We start from the raw sequence: 15,100 nt of genomic DNA on the forward strand, positions 1-15,100 counted from the left end.
ATGCTTGTACTGCAATACATTTTTGCAGGTTTAGGGTTATGCCATGACTAGCAAAGCATTGAACGATACAGTGAAGGGGAGTATGGAACCCCTCCTATAAAGAATGTTGAATTAGACAAAAGTCTATGAAAATCCCTTTTGTTATGACAAGGTAGGCAAAGACTGAGGACATGCATCTGGTGATATGCAGGCAGATCAGGTAGACCTAATATGACAAAATGGTGTTCCTTCCCATCCTCAAAGACTTGGAAACTACTACCTATGTTCTTTAAGAATGGAAATGTACAAACGTGTCACCCAATATGAGTACAGAAAACATAATCTGATTGGTTACCATTCTGAACCATACCACTCAAGTGTAGAGATTTCCGCAGAATGTCCAGATTTTTGCCTAATTTATTCTCATAAAATTGTGTTTTCCTGGCAAATCACTGAGGGTTGAATTCAGAAAATAATGACAGATAATTAGTTTCAGACTTCACGGCCTTCAGAAAAATTCATGCGGATGCAAAAGCTGTTATTCTATCAACTTTCTAAGTTTGTAAGATAAATATTTAAAAAGTGTCCCTATTCTTGAGCCCTCGACCCGCATTCTTTATGGCTTTTTTCAAATTTCTTAACTTAAGAAGTTGAGAGGCATATTCTGAACTTTTTCTTTCTCTTAGGAACCAAGCTGGTGGTTACTAACGTTAACCTTAAAACTCCTTCTCTAAGCTTAAAACTGCGCCACTAATACTAAAACTCTGTTGCTCAGTCACATTTAAAATTCCCTCCTTTACACGAAACGTTTATCCCAAACCCAGCATAAGTTACCTCACAACACAGGGAAGTGAGCCCGCTACCTACAACGCACGCGCCTCCCTGGTTACCTCAGACTCTTTTCTCGCCGTAACTCGCGGTTACGCTACTTCCGCACAGTGCCTGGCTACATACCTTAAGTAACCATGGCCTTATAATATACGAGTTGTACGTTTGCATTTATTTTTGTAAATAGTGAAGTAAATGGTTGATTCCATTCAGGGGTCCTATTTAGGAAAGACATTTGCGGTTGCTACAAGGTTCTGGTCTGGATTACGGAGTTGTATACGGGAAAAGTGAGTGGTTAAACAGAAAGGGGTTATCGTGCAGAGGTAGTTCATTTACACCAGGAAGATGCCTGCCAAACGGAAGCTAGCGCCTCCTGCTTTGAACATAAACCCCAGTGCAAGCGAAGGACCTCCAGTTACTACTGACAGTTCGTCAGAGTAAGTGTTTCTATGTCTTTGTGAAAATGTACGTGTCATTAACAGCCTGACGTCTTCTGCATGAAGAAAAGCTGCTCATACCTATCTTGGTTAGTGGAGAATTCATGTGCAAAATGTACACCTTACATATTCTGTTGAGAATTACATGTAGTATTGGTTGCATTTTAATAATTTCTGATTATGTATATCTAAAGTTGCAGTTTTTGAAAACGTTCTATCTGAATGTCACCTGTATGTAGATTTATTGTGAGCATTCAGTAAACCAACACTAATGGATTGATAGTATTTCCTCGGGTTTACAGGAAATCCTGTATGTGGTTTCTGCCCTCCTAGAAAGCCTTACTGAGAGGGAGGGCATTAAATGTGAATGCCAAAGTAGTTGCAGTGACTAAGATGAAACAAAGTTTATGTAATAAATCTGCTATTTGCTTTGATGATACTTTGCCGAGAGAGAGAGGGACTGGTTCCGCAGAAGTCTGTGCCACTTCAGTTTTTAAGTGAAGCTAGACAATAATGTGCAAAGTAGATACGCTTTTTTAGTTTTATACATAATAGGCTGCCTGAAAGCTATTTACATTGCCTCAAGCATGCCAGCAAACATTTGCCAGTGTTTTGGAATATGTTAGTACCATACTTGTAATTCTAACTAGTATTATTAGCAACTATTTGTATCTTGTATGTTGTTGCTACCATAGCCTGCCACTAGAGATAGTTATAGCAGACCTTTTGTAGATGATTAGGACTCTGCAAAACTCTGGTAGAAATGTGATTGACTTTGTATTGTTTATTTAAGTAACTAAATGAGCAGTATTTTTAGATACACTTTTTGCATATCTCTATTACAACTGCTAAGCAAGAAAGCATTTTATTGCTCATATTGAAACTGATGCATTGACTGTTAAACTGTACATTCTATTTGCTGTTGTACCTGCCTTTCAATCAATGTCATCTGTTATTTGCATTTTTGCCTGCTTTTCAATGTACAAATGCAATGAGGCTTTTTGACTCTGATGTTCTGAAAGTTGTCCTGTAATATTGCTAGCTGATCTATATTCCTGTACAGTTTTAACGCTAGTGGTGTTTGCTAAGTCTGTAATAGCTATATGCGCTGCTGCTCTACTTATTCCTTACCCTTGCTTAATATCTTTCTATTTCTATCCCATTTTAGCTTTTACCCAAATATTGTCCAAAACCCACCACCAAGAGTGTACGGGCCAAAGCAATCAAGCAGGAATCCAAACAGCCCTGTCCTCACAAGATTTAGTAATTGTATGCTATAGCTTGTACTGCAGCTTTACTACTTTTTGCTGCTGTTTAATTTTCTCCAGGAGCACGCCGCTATAGAACCTCTGAAAGGCCATCCTCCCACTTTTTCTACTAATCTGTTGGTTTCCTAATCTATAAGATTCTTACCCCACTCTACGCCTCCCTAGTGCTTACAGTCCCTCCTAAGTTTGCTTTTGCACAGTGTGCTATCATAGCCTTTAAAATTGTACTTTTTGAGAACATTATATTGAGCTTGTAATTTCAAATCGTCCATAACTATTGTTCTCCTACCTCAGCCTGCTGGCTCATGGAGATAGTTGTTGTTTTTTTTTTTTTTTTTTTTTCGCTTGCCACACTTGAAACCGGGTGCAACCTGCTCCATTCACCCTCCGCTTCACTCCGTTCTCCTTCCCTACCCCCACTTCCACTAGATTTATACTTCCTCTAGCTCCCAGACCAGTACATTTCCCTACATCCTTACAGTCCCCTTCCCCTATCCAGCCTCTCCCTCTCCAACTACTCTACACTTCCCACCACCTATTTTAGCATATCATACACTCTCACATCTTCCTTAATCAGCTATGTACCACATATCATGCCTTCTATCAATCTTACTTGTACTTACTACTTTACTACTACAATTATCTCTCTCCACCACTGCTCACTCTAGAATAAATACATCTCCTCTAAAATCTACAACACTAACCACTCCTTTACAAGTTAACCTTGATAGTTACTCCAACATATCGCCATCCTTATTCACTCCTTTACAAGTTAACCTTGATAGTTACTCCAACATATCACCATCCTTATTAGTAAGCAACACTCAGTGAAATTAACACAGCACTACCCACAATTACCATCATTAAAAACTCATCGGCCATATACCCTACTACATCTTCTCCTAGTATATTATCTCAGTGTGGAGATGTTCACCCAAATCCTGGACCAGAGAGCCTACTTAAAACTACCCACACCCTAAAAGCCCATGATTTATACTTTGTAATTATCAGTGCACAAAGCCTCTGCAACAAAATTACTGAATTCCAGTCTTGGCTCTGTGTCACCACTCTTCAGACATAGTAGCAATAACTGACACCTGGCTCCTATATCTGACTCTGAAATCCTTCTGCCAGGCTACAGAATTCTTTGTAATGATAGGCTCCATAAAAAAGGAAGGGGTGTAGCCCTAATCTATAGATACTCCTTAATAAATATGCATCCAAATGTAGTCCCCACTTTCGATTGTCTGGAAATCCTAATGGCATTGCTTCGTATAAACCCTAACAAACAGCTCTGTATTGTCACCTTCTATATTCCCTCTGGTCAAAACATTTCCCAGTTAGAAGACTTTCTAGGTTGGATTAACCACACTATCCCCCAAGAAACTAACATCAATTGGCAAAACTTAACCTCCAAAGTTCCTAACACTAGCATTAATCTCCATAGTTTCCCTCAACTTATCATAGAGCCTACATGTGCATTAAACATCCAGACTGGAGTTGTATTAGATTGGATTATAGTATCCCACCCCCACTACTACACCAATACTGGTACCCTCCCTAACACCCTTAGTGACCACCTACCTGCATGCACCCACCAAACCCATCTACACATCCTTAAACCCCTCACATACAAATCTATCAGGAATCTCACCCACTTTAACCAAAATACATTCATAACTACCCTTCAAGCTCAAAATGGTCCCCATTAAAATCACTGCCACTGGATGATGCTGTGCAATATTTTAAAAACATCTTTCTTAACACCCTAAATAGCCTAGCACCTTTTCGTACTAAACGCACAAAACCAAACTATGCCCCCTGGTTAATAAAGCATACCAAACAAACCCTCCTGTCTAAAGACAAAGCCTGGAAATTTTGGAAAAAATGTAGGACTATAGAAAATGAACAGAACTTTAAAAAACTTAGAAATGCTGCAAAAAAACTTAGCAGAACTTCTAAGAAAAGCAACTTCTCCTCTAAACTCTCCTCCCAAAAATTCTGGAAGTCTGTATCCTCCCTTCTTAATCCAGGTAACATTCAATATCCGTCTCCCGCTCCCTACAAAACCCTCTCCAGATAGCACAAACATTTAATACCCATTTCATCAATGCCATCCAAAAACTAATCGCGGACTGATCTTCAAAAACCAGCCCAATCTGTAGCAATACCTCAATAAATAGCATTCCACCCAACCCAGCCTTCTCACTAAAACCCGTGCCTACATCCCTAATTCTAAAATTACTATTAAAGCCCTGCTCACTTTTCACTGATAAGTTGCCACCAGAATACTTGCATCTAGCAGCCAGAGCTATAGCTTACCCTGTTAGCATTCTTATCAATCATTCAGTCTCTGAATCTTATGTGCCCCAACAATGGAAAAAGTCCATTATAACCCCACTTCACAAAGGCTCATGATCTCTCACACTGCCAGCCTATCTACATTCTCTCCCCGCTATCAAAACCCCTGGAAAATGTATTCAAACCCAACTACCAAACCACCTCAACAACAACAACTTTCTAGCTCCCACTCAACATGGCTTCCACCCTGGTCCTAGTATGACCACAGCTTTACTCTCCTGTACTGATACATTGAATAAAGCTCTTGATGCTTGCCTGTCGACTTCAGTACTCCTTCTGGACTTTCAAAAGCTTTTGATGCAGTATCACACCCTAAGCTGTTACAACACTTAGAGAAACGTGGATGCTCTCTGTGCGTAACGACCTGTTTTCCCTCTTACCTAAATGATAGACAGCGATTTGTTAGATGGCAAAACCAACAATCAGATTACCTAGCAAGGAACACAGGTGTCCCCCAAGGGTCCATTTTGGGACCACTACTCTTCAATATATTCATTAATGATCTAAATAAAGCCTCCCAACAAAGCATATTAATTCAAAATGCCGATGATTCAACTATCATCTCATCCTCCAGTAATTTCTCTAACCTCCAGAAAATCACCCAAGATGCCGCCTCCTCCATATAAACCTGGCTAAACAACGCCAAATTGATGCTTAACCCCAAAAAACTAAAATGTTAGTATTCCTCATCAAAACCTCCGGCTACAGAATTTAAGATTTTCTCCTGTAACAAAGCAGAAATTGAACAGGTACAGTACACAAAACTTCTAGGAATTATTGTTGACAATAAACTCTCCTTTGAACAACACACACTCAAAGAAAACCCACTTCGAACTGGGGAAATTATACCAACACAAACTCTATCTTGATAAACTAAGATAAAACTAGTTACAATCTGCTTATTCCATCCCTCATGTATGGGAGCCCTATTTTCGCCAACTTCCATATGTCCCTCAGTAACTAAGCTGCAGTCGTGCTACTATAAGATAGCAAAATTCACCTCTAAATGGTCTAACCACTCACCCCACTGCAACACTATCTTAAACCTGTCCTGGCTAGAATTCCACCACTATCTCCATTTTACTCGACTAACAATTGCCCATAAACTAATTTTCTAACCCTATAGCTGCCTCGCTCTTCAATCCATCTTGAGCACATACACCCCTACACAAACCCTCTGCTCCTCGGAGAGAACCCTTCTAAATGTAGCTAAATCCAATGAGAGAACAGGACAATGCCTATATTCCTACAACATAACCAAACTATGGAATAGCCTCCTCTCATCTCTTACTCAATTGGACTCCCTAATGGCCTTTAAAGCTGCACTAAATCCCCACTTTTTACAAAATCGTAATTGTACATGTGAAATGCAGTGTAAGCCCCCTTAACCGTAAAACATAATATACCCAGAACCTGCTTTCTACCCTCTCGGATATTAATCTCCTCTTCTGAATGGAATTATTTCCTCCCACCAATGATGCGTATCGTTGTACTAAACTCATTCACTACAATCACATGGTTTGAAAGTATGTCATACCTTACTAAAATCTATTAATATTTCTGTGACTGAAAGTATATTATTTGTCCATTCCATATGCATTTATTTTCAACTCTGTACTTTGCCTTTGTACTTGTGCTTGTATAATTAATTGTACAATATTTTGTCTGCTATATTTGTTTAAACTGTGGAGCTTTTCTCCCCGGGCCTCCACTGAAAATGGGCTTCTAATGCAGTGGACTTTCCCGGTCAACAAACGTCAATAAATAAATAGTAAAATTCTTTTGTGCTATTTTTTTTTTTTTTTTTAATCTTGTTGGACGTTGACCTAAGGTTGGCGAGATGGAGAGCGGTATTTCTGGAGGATGACACTTGGTAGTGCTGTTTTCTGTACTTGAAAAAAATTGCATGTAAAGTCAGTCTTCTGACATAATTTTCATTTTAATCTCTGCTTAATTTCCGAAGCAAAGAGGCTTTTGCTCTCAAAAAATAATGTTAAAGAAATTGTTGCAACCTTTGAACTAGGTACGGACGCATCTTCCTGAACATATCGCACCCTGAACATAACAGTTGATTTTTTTCCCCCAGAATATTTCTTCCCTATAAAGTATCCCTGTAGTGCCTCATACAAGTAAAACATGATATAACCATTCCTCCCTTTTTTATTTCTCCTGTGGCATTACAGTGTTATTCACCTCCTTTGGTACAAAAAACGTTGGGTTTGGATGAAGTGGCGCAGTACTTTTATGAATTTGTCTGCTTGACTACTGTTCATCATGCTTAAAGTTCTTTTGTTTTTTTTTTTTTTTTTTTTGCACAGGCAAAGTCCACTTAACAAAATGCTTTCAGTCCTTCATTCCTTACTGCCAACTGGGCCATAAATTGAGTGTTTGGGGAGACACTGTTCATACATTGTCAGTGGAGTTGTGCTTTAAATAATAAGAAACCCTAATAAGAAACCTGAAACTATACATCAATTTTCTGATAACCCACTTTACTCTTTTACAGGGCCTATCCTGTCAACCTCTAAGTTATTGATACTACACTGACGGAAGGATACTGCCGCTGAAGATGTACTTTAAGCACTTTTTGCAACAGAGGGATAAAGGGGTTATTATAGGTTGAAACGCACAGAAAAAACACAACAAAGTGTGTGTCACTGTAAGAAGTCACTAAAAGTGAACAGTAGTTCTGATAAATGCAGTTACTAAATGTAAAGAAGAACTTGCATGAGAGAGAGGCATTATACTCATCTTCATAAGATGGGTGTGTAATGGGAGGGAGAAAAGTTGGCTCAGTAAATAAATCATATCAGTATGTCTTCTCCTTTCAGGTAATTTGGAGTTAAATGGAAATAAACATTACTGTTATTTATAGTCCTGCCAGGGTGTTTAATAAAAGATCAAGATAAACTTGTTTTTAATTTCTAATTTACACTGGTCTTTTAAGTACTCTTGGAAGAGGTATGCTAAAACTGCAGATATTGAGTTGAATCTTCAATTTGCAGTTACACTGACAGGGATGAATACTATTTAAGTGTACCTCATTCTGAGTCTTATAAAAGTCTGTGCTCCTTGCTATTCCACATTGAAAAGTTCTGCACAGATTCAGTGTTAAGATTTTTTTAGCTACTACCCATTAATTCATTTTTGAAAATGTTTGTTTTATAAGCATGAGGTAACTATTTTGACAATACTGTGAGATTCCTAGTTGATATTGTTAGTACATGTTCCACATTATGAATAACATTATGAGTAGTAGTATTACATGTTTTAGAGATGAAAAATTGAGAGCTGCTGAAAGAAGTGCTGATTAATAAGACTGAAGAAGTAGGATCTGTGGCTTTTGACTGCTGTAGTTATAAAGTTTTAAACGATACTGGTGCATGTCTCCTGAATGTATTGTGTGATGTGTACAAATCTTTTTGCTTTTTTGTTTTAAATGCAAACCTTGTATACTAGAGTTTTGATAGTGCTATTTAATTTGGTCAGAAGAGCTTACAGTTTGTGAGAACACTTTGTAATCGGATCTTGAAATACAGTTTGCAAACCCAAACAATGTTTTATTCGTGTTGTGCATTGTATGGCATCCCCCAGTTTAGAGGTTGTATTGCCTGCATGTTCTGGGAAAGTCTTCTCTCTCTAGAACACCCCATATCGGAAGCTTAAAGTTTTTTGATATCTTTTTCAAATCTTAAAGCAGAAATCTGCTTGGTTACTGAAATTTTTTTTTTTTTTTTTTAATTTTCATCTTTATTTTTTTAATGTGATCTCTGGAGTTGTTCACAGCATCATTTATGTTGTTTTGCTGCAAAGAGGGATTATTATTCCAGTTTTGAAAATCTTGATTGGTATTAGTAAAGCTAAATAGAATATTCAGTATGGTTGATCACAAACTGCTATTTCATGTATTTAAACTTGGATTTAGCTTTGGGACTGTGATTCTGCAGGGTGTTTCCTTCTTTCGGTGAAGAACAAACGTGCTGCCCCATCCTGCTGCTATGTGTGTCAGAATCCCACAAGGCTTAGTGAGTCGTCTTGTGTAACTATCTGCCTGTGTCTCCATTATGGATCGGGTTAGTCCCACAAGGCATAGTGTAGCCTATTTATTTGTTTGTTTTGTCTGTCTATCCATCTTTGTATCCTTTGCGCACCAGGTTAGTGCCACAAGACTTAGTATAGTCTTCATTAATCTACCTATGTATCTGTTGTAGACTGGGTTAGTCTAGTTTTTATTTGTCTACATATCCATATGTCTATGTAGCCATTGTTCATAGCTGTGTACTAGGCAATTGGCCCTGGAGCCTTTACAAGCCTAGCCCAAAAAAATTGTCCAGGCACCATGCCACCTGATGGTAGTTCACAGTGCACCTATCCAGTAGTGCAACTGGAGTGATCCCTGGGGTGAACTTTCTGTTACCCATCCACTCATCAAGATTTCTCTTGAAGAGGGCCAGCAAGGTGCTCTGCTTGACATGAATGGGAGTCTTTGGGAAATGAACCTATCCCTCCAGCATGTTCTGTTAATTGTGGTAATGAGGTTGTGATCTTGGAGGTAATGAGGTTGTGATCTCTGGAGCGTGTGGCACGGGGGATTGGGATTTCTTTAGGTATAGCATTTCAAGTAGGGCTGGTTTGGGCATGGCTTTGTACGTCAAACGGAGAACACCTTTGGACCAGGTTATTCCCACAACGTTTAGCAGTCTCTTATTTATCTATCGATCTATTTGTCCGTTTTGGGCTGGGTTAGTCCCACAAGGCTTGGTGTAGTCTTTATTTATCTATCTCTCTCTATATCCATTGTTGAATGGGTTAGTTCCTCTAGGCTAGTAGCCTCTTTTCAGGCTAGACCTGAAGTGGTATTTATACTGCTAGGGGAAATTTGGGTAAGGCATTGGGGATTTTCCCCAACTCTTTTCATTACATGCCATGGACGCTTTTATATCCAGCTGAAATATGACCAACTCAAGCAGACGGAACCTCAGTTTAATCACTCATCCAAAAATGGCACGTTTAGGAGTGCGGCATCCTCTCTTATGCTGCAGTGCACCATGGGTGGCGATAGAACCTGCAGGCTTCTACACCAAAGATGAGTGTGCTACTTGTTGCACCACTGACACTGCTACTAAATATGTCACACAGCCCATGGCTTACCTTATGGGGAGGTTGGGGTTCGAATCATTTTTTGTTTTGGTAACTGTGTAAATCCAAAATCCGACACTTATGTTGTCTGTACAATGTATTACCATGCAGACATATTTGTACATATTTATGTAGTAACAGGTATGTCATTTGTCTTGTTAGGATAAAATAGATGAGTCTTTGTGGGTTCTGTTCAAGCAGCTTTATTATGTACAAAACTCATCATGATTGAGGCTTAACTTGGATCAACTTATAAACAAATTAGATATTACACTCGTACATGCTCACTCTCTGGCTGCGCTCTCAAAATGGCACTGAAGCTAGCACATGCTGGCTATTTATATGCACAACATGCCGACCTTGAAATGCTTCTTTAAAGGTACAACAGACACACACTATTCTACATCCTCCCGCCTTGAGAAATAAGTCATGCAATGTTGATGACATTAATTGACATGCAATCAATACAAATTTATTCTTAATCAAACAATTGTACATAAATAAATACATATAAACAATTATGCCTAGGTCGCTGTGTATTTCACACTAGGTCTGAAAATACGACCAAATCGTGTGACATAGAATTTGATTACAACCATAATGGCTTTAATGAGCAGTTGGATCGGCTGGTGTTATTAGAAGCAAATCCGTTGCTGTCATCTGTGTTGGATGTGACTGATACACAGGTGTGATACAGATACATGTAATGCTACTTTTGTTTTACTAAATTAAGAGAACTTGAAAATATGTTTAAATACAAATGGCTGCAGTGGCAGCGCTTACATTTTGAAGCCTGTGTTTACCATAAAGTCATACCTCATGGATTACGCATCTTAAATATGCCAGCATTAGTTTTGATTATTTGAAACTTATGATACACTTTATTCGCCCTGATGAAATATTGCTGCTTAGAGACATTAAGGCTTTATTAAAGGAGCTGCATACAGATTTTACTTCTGAAATTTGTAGAACCAAAATTGAGGAGTATATAAATGATATAAATAAAAAGAAAGTAACCCCCTGGCCAAGCATGTATTGGAACGAGGTAGTGATCACTTGTTCAAATTTTTTGTACTGGAAATGACTTCAATGAATGTGCGTGGTGGAGATCAGAATAATATAACATAATGCCATGAGCTACGTTGGATACTACTTTTACAGCACGCCTTCCACCAGGATTGAATGGGACAATTTCATTGAAGCCGGTGTTGATATCTCACCCCCCATGTCATTAAATTACTCTTCTGGGAGCTTGGCCCCTAGTGAACATTTGATTGGTTGATTCATTCATGAGTCAACTGACTGCATGTGTTTTAATGACTGGATCTTGTTAGATTTTTAAATGCTCTTCCTTTAGTGTTTTTTATATGGTCTGAAGAAGCAGATTAATTATCTGAAAGCGCTTACCTTTTATTTTCTGTTTTATTAACATTTTTAGAGTTCATTTTCAGCCATGTTGATTGGAGTTTTATTTATTTTAGTAGAGTATTTTATTTTGTATTACTCCAACATTTATTGAGTGGCTTTGAGTTTTGATTTGTATTAGACTTTCTATCCAGTTTAGACCAGTTGTCAAGTGTTGGAGAAGTAATTGCTTATTCTGCCTCCTTAATTCAAATATTCTCATATTTCAGAAATCCATCCTGTTTTGCTGTATTTTCTTTTCTAGGTCCCCCTACAGTAAGGACTATTGCAAATCTGTCCCCAGTCCCCACCTATAAATGTCAGTCTCATCTGATTTTATATCCTAATTCTCTTAAACTCCGTAATATTAGTTACATGTAGAATAGAAATTGATGCTGGCCTGCTGCCACTGCCAGTAACCTTTACTACCCGAAATGTACCATTATTGTCCTTTCGTTTTTTTTTTTCCCGCTTCTTCTGTCGCTATTCAAGATCCTCTCTCAACCTGCATTATTACTTCCTTTTTCCTTTGTACCTGACATTGTACTGAATGTCCTCTCAGAAATCCTTTTTCAAATTCACGTGCTTACTCATGTCTTTTCAAATGATTCTTCTGTAACATTGCTCTTTGTACCCTACACTTCTTAATAACTTTGTTTTTTTTTTCTGTTAATGTTCATGTTAATATTGACAAAGCAGTGATTGTGACAAAACTATTCGTTGTCCTATTCTACACGTACTTCATATATTTGGTTACTTGCAAACACCAGTGATTCACAGGCTGAGCTTGTATGTATTATTTGCTTCTCCTCCTCATCTGAACTCCTGCACATTTTCCTTTTTTTTATCTCTCTCTCTCCCCCAATTTTTTATCATATTAACATTTAAAAATATATAACCATTCTAAACAAAAAACATGTTTTTAGAACAAATAGTAACTATTATAATGAAAAGTATTCACAACAGCAGGTAATAAAAGAACTGTTTAGAAAAGGTGTCTACTTAGAGGAAATTGTGCACATTTTCCGTCTCTCTGCTTCAATAAAAACATAAAAAATAAGTTCATTCTCAGAAAAAAATTCTCTTTAACTTGCAGCCAGTCGCAGAAAACTGCATACGTTTTTCAAAAAGGAAGTCTACCCCCCCCCCCCCCCAAATAACAGCAGTTGCACTGAATTGACAACTTCATGTAGAGGCCATTACCTGTTATAAAGTTAAGGTTAAACATTGAGTATGTGCTCCCACATGCATAGATTGCTATCTGTTCTGATCTATGTTTACATTCCCAAATGTAAACATGTGCATGCTTTCAATAGTTCACTTCCTGTCCTTAATGAATTTTAAGATAACCGTGCACAATTACATATTTGTATAATTATTCACTTTCCGAATTGGTTTTCCCTGAACTGCTTGTCTGTATACCTCTGAAAGCTACTTACGTTGTTTAGACATCGCATGATTAATTGCCTGCACCCGTATGCTGCTTTTCTGTAAATAAAAGCTAGTAATTCTAACAATGCAAGAAACAACTACCATGTCTTCATTTTCTCTTCTCAAACCTTTTTGCTTAAAAAAAAGTTTTATATCTTTAAATTTGTAATACAGTGGATATAAAAAGTGTACACACCCCTGTTAAAATGCCAGCTTTTTGTGATATAAAAAAATAAGACCACAATAAATCATTTCAAAACTTTTCCCACCTTTAATGTCCTCCCCATGGTCGAGTGACGTTAAAGACATGCAGGTAGGTGCGTGCGTGAATGGGTGTGCCTTCTTTGAAGGATCTGGCTGGCAACTCGGCACCGTAAAAATCCACTGCCAATCATTAGCGGACGGGAGTTCCGCTGTGGCGACCCCTAACCGGGAAAAGCTGAAAGACTTGTAATGTGACCTTTAACCTGTACAATTCAGTTGAAAGATCTGTTAGGGGAAAAATGTAAAAAAATAAAAAAAAAAAAAGTATTGTATGCTGGTTGCACAAGTGTGCACACCCTTAAAGTAATACTTTGTTGAAGCACCTTTTCATTTAATTACAGCATTCAGTCTTTGGTACATACCTGCCATCAATTAAAGTGACTGATTAACCCCAAATAAAGTTAAACTGTCCTAGCAGGATTTTCCTGACATTTACTCAGTTGCCTGCTACAGCAAAAGCCATGGTTCACAGAGAGCTCACAGAGCATCAAAGGGATCTCATTGTTCAAAGGTATCATTCAGGAGAAGGGTGCAAAAAATTTTTCACAGCATTGGATATGCCGTGAAACACAGTGAAGACAGTCCTAAAAAGTGGAGAAAATATGGGACAATAGTGACATTGCAAAGAACTGGACGTCCCTCCAAAATTGATGAAAAGACAAGCCGAAAACTGGTCAAGGAGGTTGCCAAGAGACATACAGCAACACTGAAGGAGTAGCAGGAATTTCTGGGAAGGTACTGGTTGTGTACTACATGTGACAATAATCTCCCATATTCTCCATATATCTGGACTATGGGGTAGGGTCGCAAGACTGAAGCCTTTTCTTACACAGAAAAACATCCAGGCCTGGCTAAAAATTGCAAAGCAATGCATCAAGTCTCCCAAAAGCATGTGGGGAAAATGAGTTATGATCTCATGAGACCAAGGTTGAACTTTTTGGCCACAATTGCAAAACGTAAGTTTGACGCAGAAAAAACAGTTTGCATCACCAAAGAACACCATCCCCACGGTGAAGCATGGTGGTGGCAGTATCATGCTTTGGGGTTGCTTTTCTTCAGCTGGAACTGGGGCTTTTAGTTAAGGTGGAGAGAATTATGAATAGTTCCATATACCAGTTACTTTTGGCCCAAAGCCTTCAGGTGTCTGCTAGAGAGCTGAATATGAAGAGGAATTTCACCTTTCAGCACAACAATGACCCCAAGCATACATCCACATAAAAAAAAAGAATGGCTTCACCAGAAGAAAATTAAAGTTTTGGAATGGCCCAGCCAAAGCTCAGACCTAAATCCAATAGAAAATCTGTGAGGTGACCTGAAGAGGGCTGTGCACAAGAGATTCTCTCACAATCGGACAGATTTGGAGCGCTTTTACAATGAAGAGTGGACCAATATTGCCAGGTTAAGATGCAACTCCTACCCAATAAGACTGAATGCTGTAATTTAAATCAAAAGGTGCTTCAACAAAGTATTAGTTTAAGGGTGTCCACACACAACAAAGTGTTAGTTTAAGGGTGTGCACACTTATTCAAGGTTTTTATTTTTTATATTTTTCCCCATTAATTTTCAGTTGAATTGTACAGGTTATAAGTCACATTAAAGGTGGGAAAAGTTTTGAAATGACTTTATTGTGGTCTCATTTTTTATATCACAAAACCTGGCATTTTAACAGGTGTGTACACTTTTTATATAGCCACTGAAATGTATAAATGTAGACACTCGCATCTATTATATATACAAATGAAATATAAATGATCCTGTTTTTTAAATACTTTTATTGAATTATCACTTAATACATAGTCAAACATAAATTTATCAGAAAAAACATATTAACATTTGCCCATTTATAAACATTATTTATCACATGTATTCTTTTGTATAACTATCCTAAATCCAACATTACATACATTGCTCAGTTTTTGCCTTTCCTCACTCCTCCTCCAAAACATTACTCTGCACATATTGTTTCCATAGTTTTTTCTATGTAATCTG

The 15,100-nt window shown here is 38.0% G+C and overlaps 1 protein-coding gene across 2 annotated transcripts in view; it reads left to right on the top strand.

Moving 5' to 3' along the window:
• Positions 1-826: 826 nt before the first annotated feature.
• The window catches only part of MAP2K2 (mitogen-activated protein kinase kinase 2), a 1,901,538-nt gene continuing 1,887,264 nt past the window's right edge, over positions 827-15,100 (top strand). For both annotated transcript variants that reach the window (XM_044055499.1, XM_044055501.1), the window contains exon 1: positions 827-1,244. In XM_044055499.1, the coding sequence (XP_043911434.1) occupies positions 1,153-1,244 (92 nt within the window). In that variant the 5' untranslated portion in view covers positions 827-1,152. The remainder of the gene's footprint in view (positions 1,245-15,100) is intronic.

The sequence above is a fragment of the Protopterus annectens genome, chromosome 13.part0, assembly GCF_019279795.1.
Source record: "Protopterus annectens isolate FY-2018-M chromosome 13.part0, PAN1.0, whole genome shotgun sequence".
NCBI classification, from domain to species: domain Eukaryota; kingdom Metazoa; phylum Chordata; order Ceratodontiformes; family Protopteridae; genus Protopterus; species Protopterus annectens.